Source organism: Arvicanthis niloticus, chromosome 1 (genome assembly GCF_011762505.2).
Source record: "Arvicanthis niloticus isolate mArvNil1 chromosome 1, mArvNil1.pat.X, whole genome shotgun sequence".
NCBI classification, from domain to species: domain Eukaryota; kingdom Metazoa; phylum Chordata; class Mammalia; order Rodentia; family Muridae; genus Arvicanthis; species Arvicanthis niloticus.
The window spans coordinates 93,787,835-93,808,477 of NC_047658.1; the positions used below are offsets into that span (position 1 = coordinate 93,787,835).

Here is a 20,643-nt window from a genome sequence, read left to right on the forward strand (position 1 = left end):
GTGTGTGTGTATGTGTTGGATTATGTGCCTGTGAGTGCAGGTGGCTGTGGAGGCCAGGGGATGTATCCTGGTGCTAGAGTTATAAACTGTTGTGAGGTACCCAACATGGATACTGGGAATGGAAATCAGGGTCTTTACTAGAGCAGCAAGTGCTCTTAATTGCTGAGCCATCTCTCCAACCCCTGAAGCTTGGAGTTTTTGGATTTGGGTTTGGAGTTTGCTATCTGGTGATTCCTCTCCCTTCACTTTTTATATTGGTCTAAGCAATAGTTCTCAACCTGTGGGTTTCAACCCCTTGGGGTATCAACCCTTTCACAGGGGTCACATATCAGATATCTTCCACGTCAGATATTTACATTACAGTTCATAATTACAGTACCAAAATTACAGTTTTGAAGTAGCAATGAAATAATTTTATGGTTGGAAGTCATCACAACATGAGGAACTGAATTGAAAGATCACAGCATTAGGAAGGTGGAGAAGCACTGAAAAGCTATGTACCTGGTATGTAGCATGGATTGGGTCTCTGTCTCTCTAATTGTTGATTGGCTGGAATAAGAATGGGCACCTCAGCCCCATCTACCTGTGGGAGGTATGACAAATGGTACAGCAGACCTGTCACATACAAGGGCAGATGGGCTGGGTTCAGAGAGTGGAAGGTCTGCTGGGCAGACTCATAAAGCAGTGGACGATCACTGCCTGTTACTGGGTGTAAAAAGCCAAAGGGCTTTTGTGATCAAGTAGAAATTCTGCCCCCAGCAAGCTTCACACCATTCCTGGACAAGGCAGGACATGAGATGGGAATATCTCAGCTGCTCCAATATCCTTTCTTGGCTTTTCAGTTCTTTTGAGTGGTGTTGAAACAGCCTTGCTCTATGTGACCCTGGCTGGATTTGAACTTCTATGGATGCCCAGGCCTGCCAGCTTTATTCCTTCTCCTTCTTTTTCTTCTTTTTGATGCAGTGTGTGATGAGCCAAGGCTGGCCTGGGATTTGCTATGTACTGGAGAATGACCTTGCACATCTGTCTGGTTCTCCTGTCTCTACCTTGAAAGTGCTGTGAGTAGAAGCCTGTGCTCTGCCTGCTCTGACTCATTTATTCTTAGGCTGTCACTGTGGAGCCCTGGCTTGCCTGGAGCCCCCACATTTTCTCAGAGATCTAGCTGCCTCTTTTTCCGTAACGCTAGGATTAAAGACAGGTGCTACCACATCGCACCTTTTGTTTGTGTTTTAGGATATTAGATCATCCTTAAATTCTCAGTGCTATGCCTATGGCATTAAAAAACACAGAAAACACAAAAACAACAACTTTTTTCCCTTTCTGGTGATATCTGATGTGGACCTAACAGGCTAACAGATCCATTTAATATCGAATCTCAGCCCTTTTTAAGTTAAAGTTTTGTCTTTGGTAGTTATTCCTTCAGCTTGGGTTTTCCCTGACCTGTCAGAGAAGGGGTAGGTGGAAGACATCCTCCTTTACTCCCAAGGTCTTGTCACAGTGGTATCAACAGTTGTCTGCAGTGACTACTCATTCTGTCATTCAGACCTGCTCGAGAAAGATGAGGTCACAGTCTGTCATCGGCTCAGTGTAGTGGGCATCAAAGCACTCATTGGGGCCACAGTGCAGGTGTTTTCCAGTCCCCAGCAAAGCCTGGGAGGAAGGGAAGAGAGATGAGCCAATCACCACAGGGAAAGCCCAAGTGCCTTTGTCTGGTTCCAGTCTCCCTAGATATCCATGCTGCCCAAGACCCATCTTCCCACCTGAAAGGGGAAATGGAGTGGTCCATGTGGTGCCAGGAGAGTGGTGTAGTCATGGGGTTCTCCTCATTTTCTTCAAGGTTTTGTGACAGATGATGAGATCCATGGTCTCCTCAGGCAGGGAGCATCTCAAAAACCCGGGAATCTTCCTTATCTCTCTTTTTGGGTTCTGGAGCACAGAACAATGCTTCAGCTGAGACTTGATACTCACTAGGTTAAAGGGAGGCACCTCTCAGATATAACAGGACCTCTTTTTTTTTTTTTTTTTTAAAGAAAAATTTATTTCATGTATGTGAGTTCACTGTCGCTGTCTTCAGACACACCAGAAGAGGGCATCAGATGTCCATTATAAATGGTTGTAAGCCACCATATGGTTGCTGGGAATTGAACTCAGGACCTCTGGAAGAGCAGTCAGTGCTCTTCACTGCTGAGCCATCTCTTCAGCCCATGACAGGACCTCTTAACTCCCAGTGTCTTAAGTCTGAACCTCTTCCCCTGGGGCAAAATAGGTAGCTTTCTACCCTGCTATCTTGGCATGATCACCGTGTGTAGCTGCCCACGGCCACAAGTCAACTGGGTTCACCTGAAAGGGGGCTGGGAATGAAAGGGGGCAGAGGGGGAGAAGAGATGAAGCCAAGACAAAGTTCTCTGATCAAGGCTCAAAGCTTTAATGTTCAGCTCTCAATTTAAAGGGGAAGGCCCAACCCACAACCCCTCCTGGTTTCAGCAGGAGATGGGTGGGATAATCCATAATCTGTTCTAGGTCACGGTCAGAGATGTCTCAAGGCAAGCCCAGGGGCAGTTCTGCTTCTGTGTTCTGTGCAGCCAAGGTGGGTAACTCCACCTAGATCCTATCACTTGGTCTGTTGTGGTAAACAAGGTCTCTCAGGCCTGCTCAAGGCTGGGGGGGAAGGGCACAGCTGTGGGTTCCGTCTGGGAGAGGACAGGACACACTTTGGTCACTGGTGCCCAAGCTTGGCACCTCTGAAGCAGTGAGAAGCAAGAGCAACAAGCCACCAGATCAATGGTGGCATATATGACTGACACCTACTGCAAGATAAGGGCTGTGCAGTGTTCTCTGCTGAGCTGTGCTGTGGTCCTGAGCAGGAGGTAGGACAGGAAGTGCTGGTCTCAGTGGGGCTAGGATGGGATGGGGCTCAGAGGGCCAGGCCAGGGCCAGGTAAGGTTCCTGCCCAGCAGGTGTGGCACAGGCCACAGAAGGAAGTGGGAGCAGGCAGACTTACCTCCTTTATGTCTTCATAGAAGAGATAGAGAACAGGGTGAGTGTGTTTCAGCTCCCACCACTGCTTCACGTGCTGGTACCACGACCCATAGGACACTGGGAGAGGACAGGGCATGGGCACGGGCCTCTTGAGCCATAGCTGAGCCCCTCAGGTCCAGCCCCTCCTTGCTGCAGACTCACACCCACCTTTCCCCTCCATGAAGTTCTCTAAGAAGCTGTCCCAGGTGCCTGGGTCAGGGTGCAACTTGGCCATGTTGTAGAAGTTATATTAGGAGACAACCACATATTTTGCATTCCGGGCAATGTAGGTCACCTGCAAGGCAAGACGACCCTCCCCAATACCATCATCATATCCCAAAACCAGTCCAATCCTGGCTCTACCCCATCATACAGTCTTTTCTTGGCTTGGTAGAGAGGTTTGGGATATTGTTGAGTTTAGGGACCCGGTCTCATTATGCAGATTTGTCTGTCCTGGAACTTACTGTGCAGACCAGGCTGGCCTTGAACTCACAGAATTCTGCCTGTCTCTGTTTCCCTAATGCTGGGATTAAAAGCTTGCAACATCACATCTGGCTGTGTTTTGTTTTGTTATTGTTTTGTTTGAGAGTTGGAGAGTAGCTCTGGGTGAGCTGGAATTCACTATGTAGACCAGGCTACCCTCAAATTCATAAAGACCTGTCAGCTTCTCCAGTGCCCATATTAAAGGCATGTGACTCTATGTTGACCCATGCTGTATTCCTGTCACTCTTCACAGCACACTGAGGGAATCTTCTGTGGCAAAGGAGAAACCGGCTTGAAAGCTGGACTGTTGCAGCCTTGTGATACGGGTACCATTGACCTGGGATTTGGTTTCTGGCTTGGGTTAGACATGGAGTCTCCCCAAAGCACTCTTGTTGAAGGTGTCACTCTAGCTGGGCAGCACTGTTGTGAAGTGACGACGAGCTCACGAGGACTGACCTAACAAGATCGATCCACTCATGACTCGTGGTTGGATGGCTTTGCCTGAGGTGTTGGGGGGAGGGTGTCTCATTCTTTACTGTTCCCCCTTGCATGCACTTTTACTGTGATGTCCTGCCTCAGTACAACCCAGAAAAAAGGTATACTGTGGCCTGAAGCCAAGATTCAGAAGGAACCTGGAGTTCTATTTTATTTGCAGCAAGGACAAGCCACCTATGCAGATGTCTAAAACAGGTTTCTCTCCTGAGGGGCTACCATACCTGTACTAGAACAAGGCAGATCTGGGACTAGCCAGTGCTCTTCCATGTTCTGTGAGTGCCTTTTTCTGTGACTCCCCTTCTCTCAGACCTGTACCCTGAACCCCACAACACTGACAGGACAATGGCCTCTCACTTCATGAGGCAGATAAGACCTCAGCTGCACAAGACCAAAGGCATATCCAGCAAGCTCTGGGGGACCAGAGACACAGGCAAGTGTGTTTTGAGAAATCTCAGGGCTGGAGTGTTTTCCAGAGCTTCAAGACCCTGGTCCTGTCTCACTGCATGTCATTTTCCTAATATTTCTCCATATACATGAGGGGTCACCAGAGCTTTTGAACTCTAGGAAGGGAACCTGAAACTTGATGGGGCCTAGCGACACTTCTCTAGGTCAACATCCTGATAGATCATGTCCAGTCTCTCAGTGACCCAGGTGGTACCTGGAGAGGGGGGAGTAGAACTTGACTGGGGTTGAGGGCTTGGCTCTGCCTGCCATGGTGGCAGCTACAGAGCTAGTTATGGGACTCTCCTGGGTGACTGGATTTTGGGAATGTGCTGAAAAGCAGGTCATCAGGAAAGGCTTGTAAGTTTTGAGTGCAGCAGTCCCCTCTGCAAAGTCTTTGTCCATTGGGATGCCGTTCAGAATCACTAGTGATGGACAGGTTTCCTACACCAGCTCCATGTTGCTGAAACAGCCAGCCCACCTCTGTCAGTAGCACACCACTACCATATAAGGTGCTCTTGGAGTCAAGAGAAAGACCAGGAGGTCTCGGGCAGGAGAGTACTCCGCTGGAGCTCTCAGAGTCAGCAAGTGCCTGGGAGGCAGGTCTAATTTCAGGGCAGTGGTCACCAATGTGGCTGTATGCCAGCTCACCTCTAGAACCTCCCATGACCCCTGGATCTCACAGGTATTCAGACCATTAAAGAACAGTTTTTTTAATATTTAACTTTATTATTTTATCTGTGTGTTTTGTTTGCAGTGTACTCCAGTCTGCCTAGTCCCTCAGAAACTAGACTATGCCATTGGATTCCTTGGAATTGAAGTTGTAGGTGGTTGTGAGACACCATGTGGATGTTAGGAATTGAACTTTAGTCCTGTGCTAGAACAGCCACTTAACCTCTGAGCCAGCTCTCCAGCCCCCATTATAGAACTACGGAGGGTAAAGTCCAGTCGCAAAGTCATTAGCTTTCCAGGGGATGCCATACTGTACCATAGAAAGTCCCCTGGACCTGCCCATGCTCACAGCTTGCAGCCAGCTTTGTTTCTCCAACTACCTCCCAACTGTCAGCCTGTAGCCATGCCCTCCTGTTTCCAGGACCTTCTCAGGCTCTCCACAAAAGGCCACCACTCAGGGTCTGGACTTATTTGGCACCAGGACAAATGCAGTTAGTCGAGGCACTGAGCTTGTTTGAGAGTGAGGGGCTCTTAGTGTTTGGGCCTAAGCAAAGCTCTGCCTGTCAACTGGAGTTGCCCCACTAAGATGGGGAAGCCTGGACAAAGAGCACAGAGGGGAGAGATCAAATGGGAGAGGCCCACACAACCAGAGAAGCCTCATGGAGCTCGTTAGAGTGAGGAGCTGGGCAGAGGGAAGGCTGGCCCATTCACCTTACACAGGCGCACACACAGGAGGATCTGGTCTGTGACTTCCTGGGCTCACAGCTTATTGTGTATGGATACTTCCAGCAGAGGGTTTTGAGGTCCCAGGTGGGAGGGGCTTAGAGCCCAGCCTTAGGACTCCCTGGCCTTCATGGAGGAAGTGGGGGTTGGAAATGGGATGCTCGGTTACCCCCTATAGAACCCCTGGTAGAACCAAGGAAACTACATCTGCAAAGGAAAAATCGGTAGGCCTTGAGGTACACATAGTGAAAGGACGGCAGGTGGAGAAAGCGCCTATGGGTGGGTTGTTTTGTTTTCCCAACAATGATCTACAGCTGGGCTGGCTCTGGAAACTCCACCCCTGCAGGGAGAGCTTGACAGGATGAGATGGGAGAAGACTACTTTCCTTTCTGTTGGCTGCAGACCAGCAGTGAGAAAACAAGCTGAGGTCAAGCTTTCTCTGGTTTTGTGAGAACTCCCTGGTTTGTGAGAATTTGAAACCAGAGTGAAGGGAGTGGCCCAAGGGGGTCTGGACAGGGGAAGCTGTGGAAAGAGCAGGCATTCTAAGGGTCCTAGAGGGACCCTTATTAACACAGCTGATAATGATCAGCCTCCTAAGGACCCTAGGAGAGAACCCTGCCTCGAGTTCTGGGAAGAGAGCCAGAATAGCAGGCTGGGTGAACCACGGGGCTCTAGGGAGCGGTCAGCCTCTCCCATCAGCACCTTAGCTATAGTGTTTATATAACTGGCCTGGCAGAAAAGAAGATCCAAGTAGACACTAGTGTCTCTCAAGCTGTCCCTATGAAACAGTGGACCCCAAAGAACTGTAAATTTCCTCCAGGAATAATATGCTGGGAAAAAGAAAAGGCCCAGCTAGAAGGGGAAGTTGTTTCCCAAAGAGACCTCACATAGGTCCACATTTGTCCTGCCACCTTTCTGGGTGAGATGGAAGCCCAGATGACATGTCACAGGTGGGTATGACTGCATCTTAACAACAGAGACTTCGAAGATGTGCATATCCTTGGACCTCTATCTAAACCTTTATCTCGTTCAGGCCCTGAAGATGGACTCTAGGGGGGTTGCTGCATCTCTTTGTCCCTATTCCCAATATAGCCACACTGAATAAATCTCCTTTTTCTGCTTTTAATTTGGCTTATTGAGGCTGGGTGGTCGGACTGACTTGGTGTAGGTTGCAACTCGAAAGTTCAAAACATTTAGATTAAGATCCAGCAGCAAGCTTGGCTTTGGAGGCTTGTGGGGGGTCCCTGCAAACACCAGGGTCAGCAGAGGAATGACCAGATTTGAGGCATGAAGGAATCCAGGGCACAGTAGCTCTTGGTGGTTCAAACTTCTAGAGTCTGATACCAGGCGGTCTATTTTAGGCTTAACATATGTAAGTGCAGTATAATTTGGGAAAGTTTTCTGTTGTGCCACATTCCCATGTTCACAAGGAGGCATAATTACATCTGAATTCTTCTCAAAATAGTTACTTCCTCCATGAAGGTGGGTTCTACATAGGCTACCTGTGGTAAAGCCTAGGGGAGGACCTGGTGGTGTCTCGGTCATACAGATGGCACAGAGGTCACATGGGCCTGGTTGTGTGAGCTTTTGGGATTCAAGGTATGGCCTGGCCCTGTAAATAGCACAGGGGTTATCTAGGCTATTGGTCACCTCTCCTCCCGGCTTTCTGGGTGTTGGGGGGAAAACAGATTATACATCTTTTCCCTGGATAAGACAAACCTGCATGTTTAGCATTCCTGTTTTCCCTGGTGCTTATGTGTGAGCACCAGGACCTTTGTGCTCCCATCAGAGGCTCCAAGTCACGGGTGCTACTCTCTGAGCTGTTAATTATTCTCCTATTTAGTTTCAGTTGTCAACTTTACACAGCCCAGTCTTATGGGAGGGTTCCACAGTCAGGAGACTGTCTCAGCCAGACTGGCCTATGGGCCTGTCTGTGGGGCATTTTCTTTATTGTTGACTGATGTCAGAAGGCTCATGTCCACTGTGGGCAGTGCCACCCCTAGGCTGGAGGTTCTGGGTTATATAAGAGTTGACTGAAGCACCAGCCAGAGAGATGGAGCCAATAAGCAACCTCCTGCATGGTTTCTGTTCTGGGTTCCTGCCGTGAGTTCCCACCCAAACATCCTTCACTGATGAGCTGTTACCTGGAAGTGGAAGATGACACAATCCCTCTCCTCCTCCGAGTTACTGGTCCCAACATTAATCATAGCTATGGGGAAGCGAATGAAAACAGTAGCTGTTACCTCTGGAAAAGGTAAGGGAGGTAGGGAGTCCACACAATCAGGCCAAAGCCTCCACTTCACTCCCTCCCCTCCCTCTCCTGGCTCTGAGAAAACATCAGAAGGTACCCTTAACTCAGCCTTTTTATTGTGCTCAATAAAAGCTGCCAGTTACTGGAGAGAGAGGCAGAAAAGGTGCAGGGATGAAGGTTGGGGACACAGGATCAAGTCTCCAGCAAGTCTGTCCAGTGTTCCTGTAAGGACAAAGAGTGGGTCAGAAGTAGTCTAGGAGGACTGGGGCACGGAGGGGCCAGTGTCACCTCTCACCTCCTCTAATTCCAAGTCCTCTTCCTCCTCGGTGTCCACATGGCACTGCCCAACCAGGTTTCCCCAAAGTAGAGACTTCTTGCAGCTGCCAAACATGCGGTTGGTGGAGATGTCAGAGTGAGGGTTCAGTGAGCCAGGACTGGCACATGGGGCACCTTCTCCCCAGGCCTACACAGGCTGGGAAGAGGGCCTGGACTCACCTAGGACAATGGCCCTCTAGGGGCAGAAGTTGCCCGGGCTCCTCCTGCAGGAACTCCTCTGCCAAGCAGATGATATGGGCCCTTAGGGAACAACCAGGGTGGGGGCAGCACAAGGGGCCCTCTTCATCCTGTCAAAAGTGGCTGATGAGAAGCAACCTGAAGTAACTGAGAGCAAGCAACACACAGCATACGAGGCAAGAAAGTGACAGAGAAAGAGCTGTGACTTCAGGAGGCCAGGGAAGATCTCACAGGGTGGCTGGTTGTCCATTCAGAGGCTCTAAAGGCCCCTGGCAGGTCCTGACAGGTCCAGAAAGAGCAGAAAGAACCGCCCTTCTCACCAGACACGTGTCAGGGTGGGCAAAGTCCCAAGTCTCAACCCCTAAGGCCCTTACCTGCAGCATACGGGCACACAAAGTGCAGCTGTTCTTGGCACCTAGTTCCAGCTGTTGCTGGCTGTCAGCCTCACTTGCAGTGGGTCGTTTTGAGACCAAGGGCTGAGGTGGTGGTGGTCCAAAGGCAATGGGCATGTGTGGTGGTGGCGCTGGACAGAGTTCATGGCGGAAGTCAGGTCGCAGCCAGCGCAGTGTCAGAGGAAGGCGCACCCACGGAGGAATTCGAAGCATGTGCGCCAGCACGCGCAAGTGGAAGGCAAAGGCAGCCTCACTGCGCAGGCGCGGCCCCACGTGTGTCAGGCGGCGTGAAGCTTGAGGATGTTGCCAGGCCCACTCAAACTATAGAAGGGGACGACCCAAGACAAGGTCAGGGTGGTCCCCAGTAAGGTCCGATATAGACAAACCAGTCTAGCCCGCCCTTAAGACAGCTTTCTTACCCGAAGGGCGGCCACAGCAGACGGGAAACCGTGTATGATCAGCACCATGTCCCTTGGAAGGAGAGGGGCGTGGCCAGTGAGTCCCCATCTCAACTCAACCCAGTTAGAAGCTGAGTCTTCAGTTCACACTCAGAGTACAGCCACACCGCTTCACACCCGGCCATTAGAACTTGACTCTTTCATGGAGGCACAGGACCCTGTACCTGCCAACCTCAGGCTCCTCGCCCAGTCCCTGGGAAGTTGTACCCTAGCCCCAGCCTTGTTGGCCAGGGCCCCTGTCTCCTGATCCCGGTCTTTGAAACAAGTTTTGCTATTGTATAGTAACTGTACAAAATAATGGGTTGCGTTAGTATTCTCCTACTTATGGAATGTATTTTGACATTACTTATTATAACCACACACACTCCCCTTTCCTTTTGGTCTTTTTCATTCCAAATAGTTCTCTTCCCACTTTCTTTAAATTCCAAATGGGAGAAAACTTGAGATATTTGTCCATTATCTCACTTGACATGATGATGGCCAGTTCCATCCACTTTCTCATCAGTGGTATAATTTCACTCCTCCTTGTGGCGGAGTCAAACTGCATATTGGCTGGAGAGGTGATTCAGTTAGGAGCACGTGCTCTTGTGGGAGACCTGGGCTCAGAACTGTTGGGAGCCGACTTTAGTAGAAAGCGGCTAGATCAACTTTGCAGCCATCTGGAACCATATACCCTGATGAAAGACTTGGTTGTCAAAAGCCTATAACAGCTGAAGCACACTCTGATAAGTATATTGTTTATCCCACATAGCTTGTTTTGCTGTTTAGTGACCTCAGCTATATGATGCACGTGGTAAAGTGTTTTCACCTGTGTTCTCCTGCTTGTGTATAAAAATACCTCAGAATTCCCTTCAATAAGAAGAGACTTGAGACGTGATAAAAAAAAGAGACTCAATAAGAGAGACTTGATGAAGGAGAGACTGAATGAATTACACCCTGACTTGTCTCCATTTTCCGCATCGCTTGCTCCACAGGCTCTCTCTTGACCAGAGCACTAAGCCCCCAAAAGCGTTGAGGCAGAAGCGTTGAGGTAGAGTACAAGCCACAACACAGAACAGTTTGTAATTCCCACTGCAAGGCGTCTGGCGCCCTCTTCTGATATCTAAGAGCACTGTATGAACTCAGTGCACTTAGGATGAAGTAAGTTTAATTAAACACACACACACACACACACACACACACACATTAATCAAATAAAAATAAAAGGTTTTAAAAAACGTGCACCTTAGCCGGGCAGTGGTGGCACACACCCTTAATGCCACCACTTGGGAGGCATAGGCAGTTGGATTTCTGAGTTCCAGGATAGCCTGGTCTACAGAATGTCCTGTAGCCTGGTCTACAGGACAGCCAGGGCTACACAGAGAAACCCTGTCTCAAAATAAATAAAAAACAAAAACATGCACATTGAATATGTCCCATTTTCTTCACCCATTCATCTGTTGATAGCACTGTGCTGGCTAGTTTTATGTCAACTTGACACAAGAGGAAGCCTCAGTGGAGAAAATTCTTCCATAAAATCAAGCATTTTCCTGATGTGAGAAGGCCCAGCCTCTGCATCAGCTCTTGTTTGAGGTCCTGTCCTGTTGTCCTCCAATGATGAACAGCGAACTGGATGTGTAGAGGAATTTTAATCCAGCAACATGGCTGCTGTGCTAAGGGATCACATCCAAAGACCTAGGTCTATATGATCAGGCTGGAATGCCAACATGGCCTGGATCACAGTATGATCTGCTGGAATGCAAACAATCCCTTTAATCCCTAACAATGAAGGTGAGGTGAGTTTGTAGAAGCAGCCATGTTTGAAAATGACATCTAATTAAGGGGCAGATGCTCAACTCGCAGGAGAATAGCACAGGAAAGAGAGGCTACTTTAGAGCTAAGGGAGGGAGGGGCGTATGTGTATGGAAGTTTGATCAGGGCAGTTTTACTACAGAGACAGGTTTCAGAGAGATCAAGCTAGAACAGATGAAGACAGACTGAGCCAGAGAATGAGAAGGAGCCAGAAGATTAGAACAGAATGTCAAGGTTAGTATGAGGCCAAGCCGAGCAATTCAGTCAGAAGCGGAGAGAATCGAGATTGAGTCAGCCATCTTGGAAGACTGGATTGTACAGAGGCTAGAAGTTTGCAGGGGTAGGCCCAGGGATAGTTAGAACAGAGAAAGAAATGCTCTGGCTCAGCCCAAGCAGTATGTAGGCATAGCTGGGGTATGGTTCTCTTCTCATCCCTTTATCTGAGGAAATAAAAGTACATTTACGTGGAAGTGTAAGCCAAATAAACCCTTTCCTTCCCAGTAAACTTTTGGTCATGGTGTTTTATCACAGCAAGGGAATCACAGGAGGTGAATCGGGCTGGCAGGCTTGAATCTGCTACTGCCAACCTCATGGGAGAAGGCAACAAAGGAGTTCCTATGATCAAATAAATACTCTTCCCTCTCACCATGTCTCCTGGGCCTCTCTCGTCAGACCCTCTTGCCCTCCTCCATCAGGCATGTGGGATTGATGGCCGCAAGAAGGAGATAAAAGGTCCAGTCAGCTCCCAGTGGCATTTATTGTTTCAGGTAAAACACAGTTTATCTTACTATTTTTGCATGTGTGTACTTTAGGTTCTTTCTCAGTGTTAGCACTGATTGCTTTCCTGACACATGTTGATAAAACCCTCTTCCCTATTCTCATCCCCATCCTATGCTCTTAGTTCAGATTTCCACTAGGCATGCGACAAGTAGATTGAACACATCACATTTTACTTTTGAGATCATGGTGGGCTGTGTCAGTTTGCCTTGGTTCCCAGTATAGCCATATCTACTCATAGTTCACAGCGGAACTTGAACTCACAGCCTTTCATTGTCTTAGCATAGTGGGCATCAAAGCGCTCATTCTGGGCTACAGTGAAGGCATTTTTCCAGTCCCCAACGGTACCTGGAGAGAGAGGGCAACAGAGACAGAGACAGACTGAGACTTAGTCACAGACACAGAAGAGAACCATTGTGACTCTGAAGATTTTACTGGCTAAATCCAACCTCCCTTTCCCAAATACTTCAAATGCCCATCCAGGCTACTACCAACCTTTCCTCATGAAGGGAGAAACACTGTGGTCCATAAATTCCCTGGGGGCGTTTGTGTAATTAGTCATGGGGTTCTCTTTCATTTTCTTGAAAGATGTGTGGTGAACAATGAAATCCACAGTCTCCTCAGGTAGAGAGCGCCCCAAAAACTCTAGAATCTTCTTGATCTCCCTTTTGGGGTTCTGAACAGGAAGAGGATCTCAGTTTGGATGTAATAAGGTTGGACAGTCACCTGCAGGGAGCAGGTCACTTCTGCTAAGGAATTCACAAACCTGGTGCCTTGATTCTAAACCTCTTACCCTAGGGAAAATAGGTAGCTTCCTACCCTGCCATCTTGGCATGATCACTGTGGGTTCCTTCTGGGAGAGAACAGGGACAGACTTTGGTCGCTGGTGCCCAAGCTTGGCACCTCTGGAGCAGTGAGAAGCAAGATCAGCAAGCCACCAGATCAATGGTGGCACATATGACTGACATCTACTGCAAGATAACGACTGTGCAGTGTTCTCTGCTGAGCTGTGCTGTGGTCCTTAGCAGGAGGTAGGACAGGAAGTGCTGGTCTGCAGTGGGGCTAGGATGGGATGGGGCTCAGAGGGCCAGGCCAGGGCCAGGTAAGGTTCCTGCCCAGCAGGTGTGGCACAGAAGGAAGTGAGAGCAGGCAGACTTACCTCCTTTAAGTCTTCATAGAAGAGATAGAGAACAGGGTGAGTGTTTTTCAGCTCCCACCACTCCTTCACGTGCTGGTACCACGACCCATAGGACACTGGTAGAGGACAGGGTGTGGGCACGGGCCTCTTGAGCCATAGCTGAGCCCCTCAGGTCCAGCCCCTCCTTGCTGCAGACTCACACCCACCTTTCCCCTCCATGAAGTTCTCCAAGAAGCTGTCCCAGGTGCCTGGGTCAGGGTGCACCTTGGCCATGTTGTAGAAGTTATAATAGGAGACAACCACATCCTTTGCATTCCGGGCAATGTAGATCACCTGCAGGGGAAGACAACCCCTGGTTCTGGTTTCTTCTCTTGCTTTTCGGTCACTCTTCATAAGACCAAGTGAGGTGGTGGGACCTTTTAGTACTTGGGAATTCCAAGCACTTCTTTTTGGGATGGCAGAAGAGAAAACAGGACTGGCAGGTGGGTTGTTGAGATCTCATGGTATGGGCATCATTGTCCTAAGATTGTCCCTTCTCTGATACCAAAGTCCCAGCTATTCTTTGAACTGTTTCATCTGACTCCTTTGTTGTCAGCACATCCACATGGTAAGCCAGAGTCCCATCAGCCTGTTCCTCTATGTCCTATGAACACCAAGACTCTGCATCTTTAATTTACATGGAAGACTTCCATTTTCCTTGTTATCTGAGCCCTTCCAGAGTGACAGCCAGGAACCCTCCATATGAGATGAAACAAGGATTGAGAAGTTTCACAATTCCCAGCAGATCTAACCAAAGCAACGATGACCAGCAAAGGCCCCTTGCCTCCTCTCACCCTTCCCCTTCCATTCCTTCTTTCTTTTTCTCTGTCTTTTTGAGTGACACATGGTTTTGAACTTGCTGTTTAATAGATGCTCCCAATCCTTCTGTCTCTATTTCCCAAAGGCTGGAAGGTACTACCGTAACTGGGGGTTTTTGTTGTTTGTTTTTACCTTGACTTTCTGATCCAGCAGACTCTGAGGGAGCAAGGAGAGGGGCAGATGTGTCTTCAGAAGCCGTGGGGCTGGTGTCTCTTCCAAAGTTTCCAGGCCTTAGTTGAACAGGGAACTTTGTTAAACTGGGGCCTGGTTCTACCTTTCTCCACCTGTTTCTATCACCTCCATGCACATACCTGAGGGAACCCCTGGGCATTTGAATTCAAGGAAGGGTACTCGGAAATGGATGGGAGCCCGGCCACACTTATCTAGCTTGCCACCCTGATAGATCATATCCACGATCTCACTCATCCAGGTAGTACCTGGGAAGGGAGGAGCAGGAGGTGAGCAGGCCTCAGAGTCATGACCTGCTTACCAAAGTGTGTATGCAGGGGTGGAGGGAGGAACCATTACTCACCAGACTTTGGGTATGTGCTGATGAGCAAGTCATCAGGCCAGGCTGTGAGGTTCTGCAGTGGCCCAATTGTCTCTGCAAAGTATTTGATAAGTGGGACACCCTTTACATGCACCAGTGGTGGACGGGAGAACTCCATGTTGCTGCATTGAGAACAGAGTAAAACTCACTTTTCTAGCAAGTTCACAGTACCATGTGCTGAATCATTTAAGATTGGGATCCTGAAGCTTTGGCAAGCCCACCAAAGGTAGCAGGTGGATCTGGGATCAAAGGCAAATCCATCTCCACCAAAAGTCACTACTGTGCCATAGGTCTGCTCACCTGTGGAAAGTTTTATGTCCCTAGTGCCCAAACATACATAGTCCAGGCAGTAAAGCACTCTCAGGTAGAATCAGTACAATGTTTGATGTTTCCCAGTGTATTCCAGCACATACATAAGAAAACGTTGGGCACCAGCTGAGTCTCTTTACTCCTACCTGGTGCAGTTGTCAGTCCATGGCCTCTCCCCATTTTTTTCCCTTGGACTTCCTGTTACCTTTTGAAATGCCTCAGCCCATCTAGAACTGATAAGGCGTTTTGCTCTGAGACAAATATAAACAATTTAGCTATTAAGCTTGTCGCAGGGTAGGGAGAGACTTTGTATTAAGATGAAAAGGATTCTAAAACCAGGCAGAGAAGGGGGGGGGGACAAGCTACATTGCTCTTCTGAGGCGGGGTATGCATAGGGAAAGCAGAGAGGCTAGAGGCTCAGGCAGTGGTCAGGTAGACTAATAAAAGCATAAGGACTAGGTGGCAGTTGAAGAATACTGGAACCAGTATCTGGGCAGGACAAGGTGGCCACCCCCTTCTGCCACTCACCTGATCCTGGGGTTCTTAGCCTTTCTTTCCAGTGCTCCGTGGTAGTGATCTTTGTGTAGGCGTTGCAATGTGGGGAATGCAGAATTGGTCTTTGAGCTAAAGATTTTGTGTCCCAAGTGGGAGGGAGTGGAAATAGTGCTAGGACTGGCTGTTCTCCAGAAAGAAAAAGGGGAGGAAGTGGAATGGGGCGGAGTTCTGTTACCCCTACTGTGGACTGTGGATTTATCCTGTTGAAAACAAAACAAAACAAAACAAAACAAAACAAAGCCTGGCAGAATGTTGAAGACCGCACTCTGCCTCAATGCTTTGGGGCTAAGTGCTCTGGTCATGAGAGAGAGAGTGGGGCGGGAGGGGCAAGCAATGCAAAAAATGGAGATAAGACAGGGTGTGTGATCAGGTCTTAATTCTTGTCCCATCTCTCTTTTTCTCTCCCTCCCCCCCCCCCTGTCTCACTTTTAAGCCATGCCTTTTGGTCACGCCTTTAATCATGCGCTTAGGTCTTGTCTCTAAATCTGATCTCTAAGTCACACTCTTAAGTCACACACATTCAATCTCACACATCTTTAATCTCACACACCCAAGGTATCTAAACCAAGATTATGGGAGTGTGCTCAGCTGTTGTAGGCTATTGTAATCCAAGTCTCATGTCAGGGTATATGGCTCAAGATGGCTACAAAGCTGATAGCCGCTTTCTGTTAAAAGTCGGCTCCCAACAGCAGAAGGCTACAAGGATGTTGGGAGCCGACTTTAGTAGAAAGCGGCTAGATCAACTTTGCCGCCATCTGGAACTATATACCCTGATGAAAGACTTGGTTGTCAAAAGCCTGTAACAGCTGAAGCACACTCTGATACGTATATTGTTTATCCCACATAGCTTGTATTGCTGTTTAGTGACCTCAGCTGTATGGTGCACGTGGTAAACTGTTTTCACCTGTGTTCTCCTGCTTGTGTATAAAAATACCTCACAATTCCCTTCAATAGAAGAGAGACGTGAGAAAATAGAGGAGAGACTTGAGAAAGGAGAGATTCAATAAGAGAGACTTGATAGAAGAGACTTGGTAAGAGACTTGATAAGAGACTTGAGAAAAAGAGACTTGAGGAGAGATTTGAGAAAATAGAGATGAGACTTGATCACACCCTGGCTTGTCTCCATTCTTCGAGTCGCTTGCCCAGCATTCTCTCTCTTGACCAGAGCACTTAGCCCCAAAGCGTTGAGGCAAAGTGTTGAGGCAGAGTGTGGGCCTCAACACAAGGAGAGTGGGATTATTTTTGCTCTGCTTCTGGCTCCTTCCTCACTCACCTAAACTTAAGGTAGATCAATGGGGCTTTTCTAATTAACCCACTGTAGCAAAGGGAGGAAAGTAGACAGATGGGAAGGAGCAGTCACACACCTGCTGGCTCCAAGCCAGTCTTGAGGACACCTTGGGCATAGATCAGAGCAACCACAGCAACACCTGCAACCGCTGATGTCAGGGAACGTCCAGAGTCATGGGAAGGAGCAAGGTCAGGGAACTGGAGGTGCAACAGAATTGGAGGTGTGTTCATGGGAGTGTGAGTCTAAAGGCCCTGGATGGTGCCCCTGCCTTCATGGCTGCTAGGCCACCTCATCCAGTACCACACAGGACTTGTGAAGATCAGTCCCTAGAAAGGCTTTCACCATCTGGAATTGCAAGTGGCTCCGTATAATCAAGAGGCTGCAGCTGAGAGAAACAAAGCTTCAGGAGTGAGGAGACCACTGCCCCTTTGACCTTTGTCTTCTGTTGGAGTGAAGATGCAACCTCAAGTTGCACTGGAGCTGCAGAGCTCCTGCATCTCTGCTGTGCGTCTCCTGATCCTTACAGCGTTGCCATCTCAGAGAAGAGCCGTGCAAAGCCAGGCAACAGGACAGACTTCCCATTTCTCTATGGGAGAATTTTGTTTGTTTGAAACTGTGTAGACTGATGACATGACCACTTCAAGGTATGATTGAGGGGAAGGATTTTACTGTAGATTCGAGGGAGAGTTTAGCCATAGACATCTGCAAGGGTCCAGAAAGAAGTGGACTGAATATGACCAGAAGACGACTTGGCCATGAGAAGTGAGTTTGGGTATGGGACAGCAAGAGATGAGGACAAAGTAAAAGACTGGGGGTGGAGGGGTCATAGCAGAAACAGCTGGGATATAAGGACTATGGGAAGCTGGTAGAAAGGAAGTTTCTGGGCTAGGGGAGTTTAGGGTAGGAGTTGGAGTGAGAAGAGCCAAGATGCCAGCATGGACTTTGAAGTGTGTAACAGGTGCTTGGGCTACTGCAGGAGCCTGGAGCTCCCAGTAAGCACTTTCCTATGCCCACAGGCTCCACAGATAGCCATCTCTTCCTTCTGCCAGGGATAAGGAAATGGCTCCTTTAGCAGGGAGAATCTGCTTCTCAAGTTCCTGGAGAATGCTAGCTTTGGACCTGACAGAGAAAAGTTCTCACACTGTAGCCTGGCTGCAGCCTAGGCTCCAATTCTGCTCCAGCGTCTCTTTGAGTGCTAGGATTACAGGTGTGCACACACCCAGTCTCCCTAGAAAATGTCCACGCTTGGAATGATTATGGATCACTACAGGAGCTCTGCCACCATAAGAAAAACTCATATCCCAGGAGAGACTACCACCCTGTGTGCTCTCTTAGCGTCTGCCTCCTCCCATTTACAGATAAGCTATAAAGCATTTCTCACCTTGGTTTTGAAGAAAACTGTAAATACATATCTCTGTATACTGTGTCATCTTTTTTTCTTGTGGTTGGGCATTTAGATCCAGTGCCAGGCCTTAGAGCCAAGGGATCTACTAGCAGGCATCTGTGAAGAGAACTGGTACCAATGGAGAGGGGATCCACTCACAGAACATAACACCTACAGAGAATTGGTACCTATAGAGAGGGCCACTAGCAGAGCAGAGCATCTGTGGAGGGACAGCGTCAAGTTGCATCTCAGAACTGTATCGTTCCCAACATTTTGCTCACAGGGAAGCTTCTTTGCTGGTACACCTGCTGCCTCAGAAGTAGGGAGAGTTAGAAGGATAAAGACCCAGAGGGTCTTTTTGGACCAGCAAGATATCTCAGATGGTAAAGGTATTTGCTGCCAAGCTTCATGATCTGAGTTCAGTCCACAGGCCTTTTACATTGAAAGGCGAGAACTGACTGGTATGGTTTGTCTTCTGACACATGAATGCATATGTGTACACACATGCACATAAACAATATATGTGTGTGTGACTTTTTTTTTATTTAAAATTTGTTTCTTTATCCCCAGAATAAGCTTAAACCTTAAATCTACATGTGGTATTTTGTGTGAGAGAACTCTTGAGGAATCCATTTTGGCACTATGCACATTGTAAAGGTCTGTCGGTACCCTGGTTCTGTCTTGGAAGAGGCATATTGCTTGGGATTAAGATACTTTGGGTATGCTGGTCAGTGGTGGCACACGTCTTTAATCCCAGCCTTTGGGAGGCAGAGGCAGAAGGATTTCTGAGTTCGAGGCCAGCCTGGTCTACAGAGTGAGTTCCAGGACAGCCAAGGCTATACAGAGAAACCCTGTCTTGGAAAAAAAAAAAAGATACTTTGGGTGTGTGTGTGATGAAAAGCCAGTTAGTGTAGGGTTTGACAAGCCATAGCTCCTGGGAGGTCAGTGTCTGTAAGCATTTGTGGACTAGGAGAAGGCTGGATAACTTCAATGAGAAGCTAGAGTGCCTCTTATGTGGCCCCACCCTCTCTAGCTAAGAGAAGGCTGAAGGCTGCCAGCTCTTAGAGGTGAGGGACATTACCTAGCGTGTGTGTGTGTGTGTGTGTGTGTGTGTGTGTGTGTGTGTGTGTAGTTCTGTAGGAAAGGGAACAGAAGCACAAGAGGGTCAGAGGTGGCACAAGCTCGTGACGTGACTATCTCAGCTGTGCAGATGTATAGGAAACTCCATGCAGTGCCTCCTTCCTGCAGGGGGGTTGAGGTTGAGTTAGAGTAGAAGGTACTAAGATGGGTTTCCCAGTTCTAGATCTTGGTCACTTGAAAAGCATATTTGGGCTTAGACACCATCAGCCCCAAAGTATAGAAGCTGGGGAGTCTAGAGTGGAATGAGAATCTGTAGTTTCCTAGTAGAACGAAGAAGAGGGATTTTAACTGTGCTGAAGGGCTGACCTTTGAACACTCTGGGCTCAGTACCAGTTAAAACAGGATAAATCAGGAAAATCTCCAACTTAACTGCCTCTCCTGACTTCTGGGCTCCACATTCCAAACCTGGAAGCAGCTACTCCAAGACACTTTTGCATTTTTTATTTTCCACAACCCTTGTGCTTTTCTTTTTTCTGTACTATCTCTGTTTTTATTTTATTTTGCTTTGAGAGGTGTTGTGTAGTTTCCACTGGTCTTAAACTCTGTATGTAACTTGAGTGTGGTCTTGATTCTTAATCCTGCTACTGCCAAGGGCTGAGGTGTCACGGCCCGAGCTGCCCCACACTTGGGGGCCAGAAATGTTGAGAACTGTTCTACCCAATGTTTGGGGTCCAAAATATCTTGGACCGTTCTGTCAGTGTTTGAACCCACACTGCCAAAAGCCTTGGGGACTAACTTGTTAGCCCGCACTGCCCCAAACAGCTCTGGTCTGTGGGTCAGGATTCAGCAAGAGAGAGTGAGGATGGATGCAAGGAATGGAGACCAGACAGAATGTGATTCAATCCCGTTTATTCTTCAGTCTCTCTTCTTCTCTCCAAGTCCCAAGTCTTGAGTTCCTAGTCCCTAGTTCCTAGTCCTTAGTGCCTCCAAGTTCCAAGTTTCTTCTTCCAAGTGCCAAGTGCCTAATGTCTAATAACTAACTCCAAGTTGTTCTCTCTAACCTAATTCCTAGTTCCAAGTTGTACTCTCTGAAGTGTCTGATTCTCTGTTACTCCAAATTGTTCTGAACTCTCCTGTCTGCCTCTCACCTTTTATATGTCTCACTTTTAAGCCACACCTCTAAGTCAAGCCTTTAATCATGCCCTTAGGTCTTGTCTCTAAATCTGATCTCTAAGTCACACCCTTAAGTCACACACATTTAAGTCTCACGCACCCAAGGGAAAATCCTGGGTATCTAAAGCAAGATGTTATCAGAGTGTGCTCAGCTGTTTAGGCTAATGCAATCAAGTCTCTGGTCAGGGTATATGGCTCAAGATGGCTGCAAGGATAATAGCCGCCTTCTGTTGGCTCCCCACCGGTCCCCATTTTTAATTTTTTTTTCAAAAGGGAAGGCTGGGAAAACTTATG

At 48.3% G+C, this 20,643-nt stretch overlaps 3 protein-coding genes across 4 annotated transcripts; all 3 read right to left on the reverse strand.

Moving 5' to 3' along the window:
• Positions 1–1,318: 1,318 nt before the first annotated feature.
• Positions 1,319–8,264, reverse strand: LOC117708263 (sulfotransferase 1A1-like). Of its 2 annotated transcripts, XM_076942508.1 has the most exons (6): positions 8,181–8,264; positions 7,977–8,041; positions 3,187–3,313; positions 3,002–3,096; positions 1,761–1,926; positions 1,319–1,650 (listed from the first exon to the last, which is right to left on the reverse strand). In XM_076942508.1, the coding sequence occupies exons 3-5, from the start codon at positions 3,251–3,253 to the stop codon at positions 1,810–1,812; spliced, it is 279 nt and encodes a 92-aa protein (XP_076798623.1). In that variant the 5' UTR covers positions 3,254–3,313; positions 7,977–8,041; positions 8,181–8,264; the 3' UTR covers positions 1,319–1,650; positions 1,761–1,809. The 2 variants fall into 2 exon arrangements, with proteins under 2 accessions (XP_076798623.1, XP_034357631.1); XM_034501740.2 differs by lacking the exons at positions 7,977–8,041; positions 8,181–8,264 and having other exon boundaries at positions 3,187–3,771.
• On the reverse strand, positions 8,178–11,826 carry LOC117708234 (structure-specific endonuclease subunit SLX1-like). Its single transcript, XM_034501707.2, has 5 exons — positions 9,408–11,826; positions 8,971–9,309; positions 8,579–8,706; positions 8,379–8,463; positions 8,178–8,305 (listed from the first exon to the last, which is right to left on the reverse strand). Exons 1-5 carry the CDS (start codon positions 9,453–9,455, stop codon positions 8,276–8,278), a joined length of 630 nt encoding a protein of 209 aa, XP_034357598.1. The 5' UTR covers positions 9,456–11,826; the 3' UTR covers positions 8,178–8,275.
• A 149-nt stretch (positions 11,827–11,975) lies between these two features.
• Positions 11,976–15,556, reverse strand: LOC117708252 (sulfotransferase 1A1-like). Its single transcript, XM_034501730.2, has 8 exons — positions 15,398–15,556; positions 14,543–14,682; positions 14,322–14,447; positions 14,143–14,240; positions 13,359–13,485; positions 13,174–13,268; positions 12,510–12,690; positions 11,976–12,362 (listed from the first exon to the last, which is right to left on the reverse strand). Exons 2-8 carry the CDS (start codon positions 14,676–14,678, stop codon positions 12,250–12,252), a joined length of 876 nt encoding a protein of 291 aa, XP_034357621.1. The 5' UTR covers positions 14,679–14,682; positions 15,398–15,556; the 3' UTR covers positions 11,976–12,249.
• Between the last annotated feature and the right edge of the window lie 5,087 nt (positions 15,557–20,643).

Excerpts from the sequence above, each read along its gene's own strand:
- LOC117708263 (XM_076942508.1), bottom strand. The coding sequence starts at position 3,253 with ATGGCCAAGTTGCACCCTGACCCAGGCACCTGGGACAGCTTCTTAGAG. Across the intron at positions 3,097-3,186 it reads GAACTTCATGGAGGGGAAAG|TGTCCTATGGGTCGTGGTAC; the intron begins GTGGGTGTGAGT and ends GTCCTCTCCCAG. Across the intron at positions 1,927-3,001 it reads TCTATGAAGACATAAAGGAG|AACCCAAAAAGAGAGATAAG; the intron begins GTAAGTCTGCCT and ends TCTGTGCTCCAG.
- LOC117708234 (XM_034501707.2), bottom strand. The coding sequence starts at position 9,455 with ATGGTGCTGATCATACACGGTTTCCCGTCTGCTGTGGCCGCCCTTCGG. Across the intron at positions 9,310-9,407 it reads CTGCTGTGGCCGCCCTTCGG|TTTGAGTGGGCCTGGCAACA; the intron begins GTAAGAAAGCTG and ends CCCCTTCTATAG. Across the intron at positions 8,464-8,578 it reads CTAGAGGGCCATTGTCCTAG|CTGCAAGAAGTCTCTACTTT; the intron begins GTGAGTCCAGGC and ends CATGTTTGGCAG.
- LOC117708252 (XM_034501730.2), bottom strand. The coding sequence starts at position 14,678 with ATGGAGTTCTCCCGTCCACCACTGGTGCATGTAAAGGGTGTCCCACTT. Across the intron at positions 14,448-14,542 it reads CAGCACATACCCAAAGTCTG|GTACTACCTGGATGAGTGAG; the intron begins GTGAGTAATGGT and ends CTCCCTTCCCAG. Across the intron at positions 14,241-14,321 it reads ATGCCCAGGGGTTCCCTCAG|GCCTGGAAACTTTGGAAGAG; the intron begins GTATGTGCATGG and ends TGTTCAACTAAG.